At 31.4% G+C, this 14,748-nt stretch overlaps 1 protein-coding gene across 4 annotated transcripts in view; it reads right to left on the bottom strand.

Annotated features, from left to right (window-relative positions):
• The window catches only part of LRBA (LPS responsive beige-like anchor protein), a 493,454-nt gene that overhangs the window by 358,213 nt on the left and 120,493 nt on the right, over positions 1 to 14,748 (bottom strand). For all 4 annotated transcript variants that reach the window (XM_037497443.2, XM_037497442.2, XM_037497444.2 and 1 more), the window contains 3 exons: positions 8,447 to 8,525; positions 6,565 to 6,698; positions 3,551 to 3,612 (listed from right to left, as the gene is read on the bottom strand). In XM_037497443.2, coding sequence (XP_037353340.1) covers positions 3,551 to 3,612; positions 6,565 to 6,698; positions 8,447 to 8,525 — 275 coding nt within the window. The remainder of the gene's footprint in view (positions 1 to 3,550; positions 3,613 to 6,564; positions 6,699 to 8,446; positions 8,526 to 14,748) is intronic.

The raw sequence follows: 14,748 nt of genomic DNA, 5'->3' as shown, positions 1-14,748 counted from the left end.
GAAAGAATAACAATGGTGACATTTGGTTCTTACTATGGAAACAGTTTTCAAATTAATAATTCAGCTATAGAAAGAAATATCTGAATCAAAACAACCTTGTATCATTGCCTTCACGTGAAGGAAACATTTCCCAAACTAACAACCATCTACACATTTTGATGTAAAATTTTTAAAGGAAAAAAATCATATTAACATAGTTTTAAATTAACTTTTGCTGCTAATTAATTACTCACACAGGATGCCAGGCCAGACTACATGATGCTTCCAGTTTTTCTATATACTCTATGCATTTCTGATAAATGGGAAAAGAATAGATGACCTGGCAGAAGGCTCAGACAATAATATGTGATTTACAGGACATGAATGCAGCTACCATAAGATTTATCTGACAGCCCTCTCCGATAGTGGACTGTTGAGTATCCGATGGAATGATTTCTAGTCTAGAAAGTCTACTACTGAGTAGCCATACACATTATTTATTTATTAGATGTTTTGGGTTGAAACCATTTTTAAATGATGCACTTCACAATGCACAGTCATAAATTTAACTTTAAACCCAAGAAGGGAGGTAGTGTTATTGGAATGTATGTCAGACTGAATTAGGATGAGCAACGCAATGCTTTTATAAAGTGGCCTTGAATGCAATGTCAATTCTTTCAAAAATGATATTAATGTCAAATGAGGAAGATACAAACACTTTACAAAATGCTAGAGTAATATCTGAAATGTTTACTTAACGCTTGTTCTAAATTCATATATATTTCTATAAGGTGCATATACATACACGACAAATACTGGATATAAATATGTTACATGCTTATGAAAAGCTGAATCTGATAGAGAATTAAGAATTTGCTCCATTTTTTTCTGTGTATCAGAGAGTAGAGTTTCCTGAAGAATGGATAGCCTTATTGTAAAGAAGATTTAAATCAGGCTTTGGAGCCTTAATAGTTCTTGAATTATTTTATAGAGATTCCATATATGAATAAACCTGATGTAATTAACCATAAGTATATATTAACTTCACTCAAAAACCTAGTGATGAGTATCACAAGTTTCTCAATTCTAAAAAATATTTTGCTTTAACAATGTAAAAATATGTAACTGAGATAAATATTTGAACTAGTGTCTAATCAAACTATAATGAGTAAATACTGAAAATCACAGCCCGGGGTGGAGCTTTATAAAAATATATTTGAACTGTTTGATCTTAATGACTGCAAACCAAAGGCAAACATCTTCTCAGTACTTAAATTTAAGCTGCACATTCTATTTTGCAATAAATACAGTTAATTTAAATACCTTATTAAAAAGAATGCAAAAAGAAAATACGTTTTGAATGGATTCAAGAAAAATAATCAGACATGGCTGACTGTCAAGAAATTAACAACTAATTTGTAAAGTTTTAAATCAAATTTGCAGATGTTAAGTTCATAAGCATATCCCGTTATTTATGTGATTAAAAAAAGAGTTTTTGACCTGATCTTTCGATCTTTGGCACTCGATCCTCTCCATCTCCTCTTAAAAAATTAATTAAAATTTTAGCAAGATGGTAGCTTTTCACTTCCCACCCTATCTCAGACTAAAAAAATTATCAATCAAACTCAGCCATCCCCACCCAGTATCTGCAAAATGTCGACTTCAAATTCAATTTCATATTTCTTAAGCTTTCATGTAGAAAAAGACAGTTCACTTCTTAACAAAATAAATCACTTTTGTGATTGCCAACCTGACCTCTTTGAATTAGGAAAATTCAAAGTGAAAAATGTAATTATCACCCCAGAACAATCTGTATACATCTGGAGCTAATTCTGGCTTCATTTTTCACATCATTTTTCACACTGTGCTACATCTTATAGAGATGCCAAGGAACTTTTGAAGAACTCATAAAAAATGTTAAGGACTTCAAATAACTAACAATGTATTTTATTTAAACAAAAACCTTGAGAATATGTGACTTTTGCAACTTACTCTACTAAGTGAGCTTCATATCCCATTTGATTGGATTAGTATTAAGCTGCACGTGACACACATGACAAATAGGTATATTACGTGTCATTCTTTATCTTTTCAGCTTCTAACATTCATTACATAATATACTATATTTGAAATAGTTTTCATGTATTAAAAATATATTCAATTCTTTTAAATTAAAAAGTAAAACTTCATTATCAAAATTCACCCATGAAACAATTATAAGTAAATTCATACTTCTGTGACGAAACATCTACAATTACAAGCAATGCTCCTTTAAAGTAAGGGTAATTTCATACTGGTATTAGAAGGGCATATGATATTTTTCATCCAAGAAATAAATATGCAATTATTTCAACTCAAATGATTTAATGGGGTCTTTTATCCAGTCAGTTTTTTAAAAAATGGAACTTTCTAAAGGAGATGATCAAATTGTTAAGGAAAAAAAAAAAAAGACTCTCGCTAAATGTAAGAATAATAAGTCCACTAGAAATGTAACTACCCCTCACAAGTTCATTACAAAAAGCCATTAAGTGCAATCTCTAGGAGTAATTGTTCTTATTGCATTTTATTGACAATACATAGTATTGATTTTTCGCACCTTCTATGATTCTTTAATTTGTATTCATGAAATGTCCATCAACACAGTCTAAATAAATTTGGCAATATAGGCACTAAAATGAATAAATCGATGCAAAGAAACATTAATTCTGCATTATCCTTATTCGTCAGGCAAGTAAACCATAAGAGTTGTAAATGAAGGTCAAAGGTTTTGAAATGGGTCAGAACCCTTGACCTCTAGACCAATACCCTTCCTATTAAAAAAGGCTATTTTAAAGTTTTAAGTAGGGGAATTTACTACCAGCAAGATATCATTTTTAAAAGACTACAAAGAAAACTCTCAATAAAAGCATTCATCTGTTTAATTACAAAACAGAAAAGAAACATCACAGGATACACAACCTTTATGTTTTTAAGAAAATCAGTGAAGTTTACCTTATGAGATATAAGGTTTCTGAACTTTGAAAGTAATATTTTTGCTTTTAGAAATTTGTTCACCACATTTTATTATCATGAAGGCTGCCATATTTTTGTTGTTTTCTCCCCAAATCTACTCTATGTCAAAAATAATTAGCAATGACAAGAATTCAAAATTATTTATCACTCATTTTATAACCCCTGCACAAAAGGGAAGTAAACCCATTATTCCCAGGGGATTCAGAGTGGCACTCTACAAGGTATAAAAATAAATCTGTTTCTATAACCTTAATATACCCTCTAAAGAAGTCTAGCCATCTCTATCAAGATCATCTGATCTGGATTTTTTTCTTTAATATGACTCTAAAAACCTCTGTTTCTTATTTGTCTACATGAGTTTTCTCAGACTCACTTTAAAATCATCTGCTTCAAAATCAAAGCCAAGAAGTAGTCCTTTTGCAATACATATTATTTTAAAGCTGCATACTCAAAATTCTATTACAGTTTAAAAAAAATCTAAAAACTCAAGTAGAACTTCCTTGCAAAATAAATTCATGCGAGAATTACATTCAATTAAACTTTTATTCATGGAACTCACCTGAGAACACAGTAGCATAACCAATTCCACAACTGAGCTACTAGACTTCATGCATACAAGACCTAAAGAGAATTAAAAAAAAAATTACTAAGTAAAATGCAAATATGAGAGGTTCATTTTTTTATACTTTGTCCAAATTGATTTTTAAAATAAAATTTAACATCTTGCTAAAAACCAAATCATAAGTGTACACAAGATGCTCTTCAATTACTTTTGGCATCAAAACTACCATCATTTATAAACTATTTCATTCAGCTTTCAAAATACTAAAACATTTATTACAACTTCATATATAATGACATTTCATAATACTCGTAGAAATGTGTGTAACATATGCCATATTGATCAATATCATCTACATTTTGTTTTGGAGAGAGCGGATTGTTATACATGCAGAGAAGGGAAATGGCTCCCTGACCTTTGCTTTCTCCACCACACTCTCTCCCTTCAACCTTCCAGCTATCAATCAAGTTTCCATTTTGTTTCATGGCAGCAGACATCCCAAACACTCTTATTAGTACCTTGACCTGTGACCTCACACTAAACCTTAACAGAAGTGCAAGTCGTTGTCTGCTACATATTCTGTATTTCTTATAAATTCATTTACATTTTCTCTTTTATGTTTCATTTTGGTTCACCAAAAATATCTCTGGAAGGAACTTGTATATAGTTAATAACCTATCTGAGGAATTCTTGACTTTTAATTACCAACAAAACCTAAAGTATTTCATTCAAAGATTTTATAACTAGTATCTTTAAAAAGCAATGTGAACAATTAAAAGTACTAAAACATTAAATCAAAAAATTAAATTTTTAGTCTATATTTTTCTAAGCAAACCCAAGTTTAGGATCTTGGATGTAACAACTAAAATAACTTCCTTACACACCCTACAGATAGATAGTACCTTTTTTCTTTCTCCCCACTTAAAGCCCTTGCAGTCATCCTAGCCTATGCTATTGCCTTTCTTTAATCTTCTTCGGTAGTTAGATCTCCCTTTCTCTTTTAGTCATAATGTCTCATACCTACTGATGGCTCATGTTGACATTCTGTAGCCTTTCAAATAGCATTCAAGTTAACATGGTTGTATACTGGCTATTCAAAAACACTAGCTCAAAAAATACATGCCCTTCCATGTTCATTATAGCATTATATACAACAGCTAAGATTTGGAAACAACCTAAGTACCTATGCACAGATAACTGAGTAAGGAAGATGTGGCATATACACACACAATGAAAAACATTCCTCACACTTAAAATACATAAATTATACATAAAAACTTGGTTTTATAGCTATTTTTACAAACATAGTCCAATGGGCAAGCACTATTCGAGTATAGATGAGAAAATTACAAGATGCTCCCTGTTAGCATTTTACCGGAATTTATCAGCAAAAAATTTGATTCTCAATTCAGTTTTGTTCAATAATCTAGAATTTGCAAGATTAGTATCTCAAAGTCCCTGAGATAATGCTATTTTGTTGGATCTATTATAAAATTCAGACACCAACTAAAAAGCAATGATGTCTTGCTATACTGAAAGGCTATAATTAACACAACCATTTTATGGCAATAAAATGAAATATAGTTTATAAACTGTCATACCACTAAAAAAAGTTTGATATTTTAAATAAAAATTAAGGAGCAGTATTGGATTTTTTAATTCAATTCCTTTCAAATTGTATTACTTCATAGATCAAATAGTCTAAGGCTAAACAAATTATATCCTTCAGAAGATAGTCTCTACCCCTATCTTCATTAAATATTTCTAAACCTGAATTGATTTTGTCAAATAAATTCAATGCTACTTAACAATATGAAAATAAGGTCATTCATCATCAACTGGATATACATCTAAAACAGAGATCATAATGAAATTCCTGTTTTAGCTAAAGCTTCTTATAAACAGCATTTTTAAGAGTCAAATACAAGTACGGACATCCCACAGTCAACACTCAAAATAGTTACCTTAACTATCAACCCCCACACCTTACATCTCTATTTTATCCTTATTTCTACAAAAGAAGAGCTTTTTCACAAGATTAAAAAAATTCCTTAGAAGCAAATCTAGTGGCTAACAAAAAATTACGATAACTGAAGCTGAGTATTTTTAAGAAATTGCAGTACAGATAATTGTGCTTCCCCTTGATTATTCAGCTTCGGGAAAATGTATCTTATCCTAAAGTACCAACCATGGACACAGACAAGACAGATTTAGCTAACAATACTTTTGATGGAAACAGTACTACAAATTCCTCTAATTTCTCCTTTAAAAAATTCCAGCTATTGAGATGAAGACAGATATTTTGAAGTTTATCTGTTAAGCTTTTAAGTATAACTAACATTGTTTGAAAAGCTGTTCTCAATAGAATTGATCTGCTATCTGAGGAAATTCAGGGTATGTCTACTTTCACTAGGTCAAATTACTCTAATATTTGGAGACACTCATTACACAGTAAGTTTACCATGTAAAAAATAAACAAATATCCCATTATTCCTCATCCATTCCATGAATAGCATGATTTCCAATCACTCAGCAACCTACTTCTGCAAGCTTTCTACTTTAATACAAACTCAAAGTAATCTATGTATGCTATAAGCAGGATAGCATACAATAATGCTATTTCTAATTACTTGTAAATGAGAATTCTAATAGAGATAAAAATACATTCATCATTTTCTTACTATGTGGAAATATACTTTATTTATATGCATCTTAAGTTCAAGTAATATCCCAGGTAAATGCGCTAATTAATTACATTAACACTAGTCTTTCTAATTCTTTATTCTCAGTTAATTTTAATATGTAAAAATATTTTGGTGCAATAAATAATTTTCTGCTACATTCAAATCAATAAAAAATCACAGATTTCAGAAGACAGACTAGTCTATGTATGAAAAGTCTTGTCAAAAGTTGAAAGCACCTGATGATACTCCATGTATCTCTGTTAGCCATGTAAGTTTTAATCTTGAAATTTAAGCATATATGTAAAATAAGAAAGAAAAATAACTTACTTGTCCCTTCTATAAGGAGTTCTTGTCCATGACTACCCAAAAGTGTCCGAGAAAGAAAAGGTGCAAAATCAACAAAAATTTCTCGCAGTAGAGGAGCTGCCTTTTCCAAAGCATGTTCAAGCCTCTCTGTAATACTAATAGAAAGATATTAAGTTGCCTGACCTAGTCATCAGAATTTATCAATTTCTGAGTTTAAAACAAAACCTGAGTTTCCACAGAAGTGAAAAATTAACAATGACCTAAAGACTCCCTATTGCTATACATACATTACTTCTACCTGGCATACTCTTTTGTATTGTGTTCTATCTTGCCACCAAACAACATGATTAAAAATCACTCCAAGCCTCAGTTGTTGGAAATCCTAACTGGCAATTAAGAGCACTTAATTATTTGCACTTGGCAAATAATTTGCTCCTATATAATCTAAACAAACTCTATAAAGTCCTTAGCAAATTTGTCTTTTCACTACTGAGCCATCAGCACTTTGAGTTCAAGAACTGTCTTCATTTCTAAGTTTTCAGTTGCAGTACCTAGTATGGACTCAGTAGATGTTTATAAACTAAAAGAACCAGTTTTCTATTGAAGTTTATAACAGTTTCTTTCCAATGCAATCTTAACAACCTTTGGGGATTTGCTTTGTTTATTTTGAAGTAACATTGTTTTATAAGACTGAATACTATTCAGAGGCCTTGGAGCATACCTGCTCAGATGAATTATACACATTACTAGCACATTTATAATGATCTCAACTTACATTGTTTTTATGACTATATGCATATATATTCATACTCATGTATACACATATATACACATACATATTTAATGGGTTAAACGAAAGACCCTTCATTTCACGAATTTCAAAGACATACACAGCATTACTTTCTAACTATAAACACTATTTACTGGGCCACCCTGGTGGCCTAGGGGTTGAGTCTCAGTGCTATCACCACTGTGGCCTGAGTTTGATCCCGGCCAGGGAGCTAGCCCACTTATGGCATAGCAGACCTCTCCTGTCTCACCCGCTATTTCCCTCAGCAGTGTATTTCAGTGAATCCACTTTTTTCTGCTCCACACTATCTCTGGGGAATCCTCTCACACACACCCCCCCACACACACATACCTCTGGCCTATGCATAAATAAATTGTTATAAAAAATTTTAAAAACAAATAAATACTAACTCCCTACCATTCACACAAGGGGTACTCTCCATCCACACTGCCAATAAAAGTTGCTACTGAAACTATCAACAGGTAAACTTCTGGAAATTTCTTTTATCAATAACCTCATTTCCCCTGGTACTACTCTTAATACTATTCCTCCCTGCTTATTTCATGTAGCCTCTTAGCAGATGACTTTACAGCTATAAGGCTAAAGTTGCAGCACTCAAGTGTCTATACTTTGGAAAATATTCACAGCATTCCAAATTATAATTTGAAGTACATATTCCCAATTAAATGAGGTAAATGACAATAAAAATCTACAATTCTGTATCAGTATGGCTTTGGCTGACTAGCTATTATTATATTTCAGCATTTCTATAGAAAAGGGAGAGCAAATTCCCAACTACAAATTTACAGTCTCACAAACATAAGCCATAAATTTCTGATAATCTGTGTAAATAATGTTATGTATACAATGTTTATTAAATAGCCATTCTTCATGAACCTTCTACATCTCATGGTTGAACATTGTGTGTGTGTATTTTTTTTTTTTTAACAAACCAAAAAAAAAAGGAAAGTGGGGGAGGGGGAAAGGAGAGTGAGGGAGAAAGGGAAGAGGAAGGGATAGGGCAGGAGTGGGGGAGAGAGAAAAATGTGCCCAAAGTTTAAAAAGTCATCAAAAGGAATAAGTTACAAATATTCAAGTTAGTAGCTTGAATACCTCATATTTGAAATTTGGTCTTGTAGAACTGAGCCAACTGTTGGAACTGAGGGCAATTTTGCATTCGATGATCTTCCACCTATAGGAAAAATAACAATTTATAGGAACTTTGTTTTTAGATATGAGTTCAAACAAAAAGAATATCTTTATAGCCAAGTCAACAAAAAACAATGCATTTTTAAGTGCATGTTATAATTTGAATAATATTAAAATCTAGCAAAAAGGTTTTCTCATTAGATTTTCTTGAACATTTAACATATACATCTCAAGAAGTTTTAATTATAATGCCAAACAGTCTTCCTTCTGTTCCTAAGCTGAAGAGTAAGTAAATTCTGACTCACCAAATTGTGGTGATAATTCCTTCTATTCAACACCAAATGGCAATAAAGATATATAAGGAAACTATTTTTTAATTGAAACAAAATACTGAATCATGCTTGGTCTTTAGATAAAGAAGTTGATCAAAAATCAATAGTTCTGATTATCAGGTCTCAGTCAATGAAGGATTAAAAATCTTTACAGTTTAATTCCCCATGGGCTTGGTTCCTTTGAGGCTAGGGCATTGCGGCTATCTTTTACAATTAACCCCCCATTAATTATTGAGCCTACCTCTTAAGAGTAAGCATAATCCTACTGAAAGATGAACTTAATCCTAGTGAATCACTATGCCACAACACATTTGATAATCAAAGTTGACTTTTCTTTTTCCTGGCATTTTTGTTTATTTCTGATTTTCTTCATATCCTCTCCTGCTCAATTTGAGAGAGAACTACTGCTATTTACAAAAACCTAAGAGACTGAAAGTCATCTATGTAACTCAGGGACTTAATTTTAAAATGAAGTTAAAGTATACATTTCTTCATACTGATAGTTTTTTAAATACATGTATCAACTCACATCTCCCCTCCAAAAATAAAGATTTCCATTTTTATAGTTTTAAAACTTCAAATTAGAGGGGAAACAAGGTGAGGTTGAAAAAAATGTTCACTCTTCAGTATCTGGCATTTCTGAGAGGCAGGTCCAATCTATATTCCTATGCAACACTCACTGAAAGTACTTCAGAGACTCAACAGCTTTATCACGCTGTTAATGAGGACTAGATTTTCTAAAGCCTTGACAACAATATGATCATTAAACCATAGTTGGTCACTGATATTAATTGATAGTAAGCAAATCAGATTTTCTCTAAGAGAAAAACAATTGTTTTTTATGAACTTTTCTGAGTTGGTTAAAAAGGGATATACATAATGTTCCATCTACTTGAAAGTAATAAATCTCAAAAAAAAGGTCTATATGGAACTTTCAGCACTAGTGATACAAAATTAGGACTTAATGTTCTGATAGATCCTAATTTTAATGAGCTGAAATACACATTAAAAACTTGAGAAAGATAAGATTTGGTGACGCTAAATAAAACAATAACAAAAATACTTTCCTGACACTACCCTAGATTCATTTCAAACCTAGAAGTAATTATAGCAGAAAAAGATTCTTACAAAGTGTTGTTTTTATATAGAAAGAAGGCACTTAACCAAGTAAATAAATTAACCAGCAATAATTATATATTTAACAAAAGATATGAAAAAATAAACTAAATATATAAGTAATTTCATACCATAAGTATATATATAAGTATATACACTATGTATATAAGTAATTTCTTGGCAGAGAGAAAATATAATTTCCAAACATTCTGCATTTTTTCAACTCAAACAAAAATCATGAATTTGTGACAAGTTCATTGTTTTAAAATCATTTAACATTAAATATTTTCAACAGATGACCTGCATATGTAAACACAGAAGCTACTTCCAACATGTGGAATGATAATGACTTATCTTTCCCTTATCCTTGCATTGATAAACTGACTCCTTTAAACTGATAATTTTCCAGACATTCAAAAAAAAATGCAAATAGATCATATGCCTAGTATCTACCCAGGGAACAGTCAATTGTTTACTCAAGGCCCCTAAGGGTCTAAATAAATAATGTGTTGTACAATAAAGTATCATTAAAACAAATGCCAATATTTAATTCCTAAACACTGTACTTTTTTAAATTTCCCTCGCTTTGTCTCCCTTCCTCATTCTCTTCCTACCCATTCTGGACTAGGCTAGGGAGGGATAGTCCACATGTCCAGTAAAAACGCCTCATTAAATAAAAGAAACTTTTACTGAGTGAGTAAGCCTCTTGGGTCACATCTCATAAAAGCAAATAATCAAATATCTTCCTTCAACATTAAAAACAAACATTAATTACTAACATGCATGGATGACTGATTAAAAGAATATAATCTAACATTCTAATATAATTATACTACTAATAGTATAATTATTCAGTCTGGCAAATTAGCAAAAAATTTCACATGAATTACTGAAGAACAGTATATTTAGTTTCATTACTGGGCTAGCTTTAACTTTTGTTTTAGTCATTGATGCCTTGCGCCAATGTAGGAAAAAACTGTAACCTATTTGAAAAAAAGAGTAATGGCATCTTAACATGAAGAAAGCATACTGTAGTCCAGGCATTTTAGCATTTGCTGGTGGGTAACTTTTAAATTTCTAGATTTAAAGCATACATTATTAGAGGTTTAAACCTACAATTGTCAAAGCAAATACGATGCAAACCAACTTTATCTCAATAAACGTGATTTGAAAAAAAAAAATGTCTGGATTTTCATGTTTACTAAAAACTATTTTTTCTTTACATTTTCTTTGAAAACATGCATACCTTCTTCAGTGGCAAATACTTTTTACCACTTATTAAGGAAAATTTGCTATTATGATTAATTTTTTGCTAATAAAATACTGTAGATGCTAAGATTTAAAATAAAATCTGAAATCTGTATGTTAATTGTATACTAATTTTAATAATGAATACTTTTACAATGTAAATGTACAAATCCTTTGTTTTTCACTAACTATAAAATTATGTTGGTAATATTTTTACAGAAGAATCTTTCATCTCACATGAAGTTGATCAGGTCTAATTCTTTTTCTGGAATCAGAGTCCATCTAGTCTTAGTTCCTCTTTACTTCTGCCAACTATGAAATTCAGAAATCTCATTTTGACATCAAAATTTCCATTTTAAATTTCTCTGCAACAATCTCATACTCTTCATATTCATATGGTTTCTTACAGGAAATTTCCATTTTTGTTAATGCAGCACATACTGTTGAGCATATATTTTTATTAACCCAATAATTTATTAATGAATTTAAGCAGTCATTCTTTGCTGTTGGCTCATGATAAAATTCAGAACTAAAGGGATCCCAAGCACAAAGTTTTAAGGTCTACACAGACAGATGATAACTAAACTTTCGTATTTAGAAAAGAATCCAAGAACAAACCAAGATTAATACCAAGCTTGCTCAGATCTGCAAGAATAAACTGTCCAGCTCAGCATGCAATTACAACAATCAATTCATTCACAAACCATTTTTTCACAAGTCCTGCTTGAACCTGAAGAAGGAAAATATAAACCAAATATATATATATATTTATACATATAAACCATATATAGATGGTATATATATGGCCTATTAATTTTCTTTACAGTCAAGTTAAATCAAGAGATGCATCAAAAAGAAAACAAAAATCTATCAGTTGTAGATATTGATGGTGTGCCGATAACTATCTGTGGCGTCTGGATTCCAAATGAAAAGAGAGCAAGATATAGGGTAAGTATGGTGTGTAAAAGGATGTCAAGTGTAGGGTTAGGAGAGTAAGGAGTAGGATTACTGAAAACACAACATTGGGTTAGCTATTTCTTAAGAAAGTAGTGATGCTGGGCCTCCCCTGGTGGCGCAGGCGGTTGAACGCAGCACTGTGAGGCTGTCCGCAACCTCTGCAGCACTGGTTCGATCCTGGCCAGCCGGCGAGAATCCCACAAGGTGCAGCGGACCTCTCCTGTCTCACCCGCTGCTCCCCTCAGCAGTGTATCTCATCAGTCTGCCTGTTCTGTTCCCCGCTCTGTCTCTGGTGAATCCTCTCACCCTCTCGCACATCTGGCCTGTACCCCACTTTTTATATGCATGAATAGATGGATCTTTTTAAAGAAAAGAAAAGAAAGTAGTGATGTTCAAGGCAGCAAGGAATGGAATGGAATAGAAGAAATAAACTAAAATTAACACAAAAAAACAGTGCCATTAAGCATAGTAAAATAGGGAAAGGAAAAAGGAATGGAAGAGTCAGGCATGGAAAACAAACGATAAAGAGAAAGGTTATCACCATAAAGATGATTTGGTATACCCTTAAAAGAAATAAATTATTCAAAAAATAAAGATAAGGGAGAATAGAGAAGAGGAAAGACCTAAAAATTATAGTCCAAAATTGACAAACCTGGGAACTTCTGAAAAACACAACCGCCAAAAATTGTACAAAATTTAAGTAATAGGGAGGAAAAGTTCATTATCAATTAGATACAAAGTTTTGTAAGGTTTGCTAATATATACCACAGTTTTCAATATAACAAATTATTCTATACGTCTATGTATGGTTAGTCTATATATGACTGTTTCATATGATAATGAATTTACTGAGGGGAAAAATCACTTCAGAAAAAATTTATTACAGTTTTATTTCAAATACTGCCTATCTGAGTCTTTTTTGCTACTTATCTCTTCTGAAGATTGCTTGGTTTAAACTTTGAAGAATATATTTAAAATCAATAAGAGGATTCTTATTTGTCCCATACAATGAAATTAAAGAACAATGCATTCAAAATAAGATTAAAATATTTTACTTGTACTGTGAACCTCTGAAATTACAAAATTTGTTCTGGGAATATGAGGAACACATTATACTGAATTTTAAAAATGACATAGAGATTCATAGATACAACTAACTTCTACCTTTTTCCATTAAGGGCTGTTCTAGAAAAATCACAGCTGATTTTTTTAAGGGCATTGGATGGGTTTAATTAGCAGAAATTTGCATACCCAGTCCAAAAATAGATTGCCAAATTGTCTCCTCCAAAGTAAAAAAAAGCATCAGATATTGTTCCAATATAGTACAACAATAAGGAAGCGAAAAAAAATCTGCTAGAGTTCTACACTTACTTTCCAACTTAAGAACAAGGATAAAATACTATAACAAACGCACCACAGTATTTCAAGATATTAATAACAGAGGAATAAGGAGTAGATGAAGTTCTGTACTTTCTACTCAATTTTTCTGTAACCTAAAACTAAAGTTATAGAATCTAAAAAGACCTAAACAATAAGGTTTATTAATTTCAAAAAATGTTAATAAGAGGCAGTTTTTGATTGCCAGGTGTACCAATTTTTTTTCAAGAACTATTTTTTTCCTCAATGTAAAGATAATACACTATCATTGATAAAATTGTTGAAAAGATGAAGATAGTAAAATTAAACTCTGAAAATGAAGACTGAGAGCTGTTCAACCACATAGAGATAAGTATCTTCACAGTACATTTCTTGCTTTTTCCACAGATAAAAGATGTGTATTTCACAAAATTGTGATTAAGTAACACATAGAATTTTTTTTATTTAACCAACTGTGAGCATTTTTTTCTCTTATTATGAAACATTATGAAATTTTTAAGGAACTAAGTGCATTTAAAAAATATTTTCCTCACACAAGTGAAATAACTACAGTGAAGGGAAAAAACAGGGTAGACAAAAGAATTAGACAATCACAGCCTTTGTTTCTAGTACACATGATTTATGGCACAAAGAAAGGAAAAATAAAAATGTCCCTGACAACTGGATAGTATAAATATCACATTAGAAACAAAACTCTGAGACACAGAGTTTTTCAAAGAAAGGTAAAACAGCAGATAGGAGGCCTAAGAGATCCCAAAAGACAAAGGAAATACATTATTTCTGATTTTAATAAAATTCACCTAGTCATGCCTTCAAAATCCCTTTTATGTTTCATTAGACTCATTATAGAGTAACAAGACTGAATCCTTTTTTGGTACACTAGTTGTTAATATTTTTTTAATAAAACGGTCTATTTGGAAAAATACTACTGTTAGAAAATACCTCCTTTGTTCTAACGTGTTTATTTTAATATTACATGGTCGTCTTGTTTACCTCTAATTATCACCAAACTTCTAGACAACATCGAGGGATTTAGGATCCTGTACCCATATACATGTACCAAGAAGCCTTTACTACTTAAAAGAAATATAAAGAGAGGTGGAGAAAAAACAAATGGCTGTTAAAGTTATTACATTACTATGACTACTGCTAGAATGACTTTATACATCAGGGCAGCATTCCCGTTCTGAGTCTCTCACAATAATATGCAAAAGGAAAAAAAGTGCTGGATACTAC

The sequence above is a fragment of the Talpa occidentalis genome, unplaced genomic scaffold, assembly GCF_014898055.3.
Source record: "Talpa occidentalis isolate TD23 unplaced genomic scaffold, MPIMG_talOcc4v2.1 talOcc4.8, whole genome shotgun sequence".
In the NCBI taxonomy this organism is placed as follows: domain Eukaryota; kingdom Metazoa; phylum Chordata; class Mammalia; order Eulipotyphla; family Talpidae; genus Talpa; species Talpa occidentalis.
This window is presented reverse-complemented; position numbering and strand designations above follow the sequence as displayed.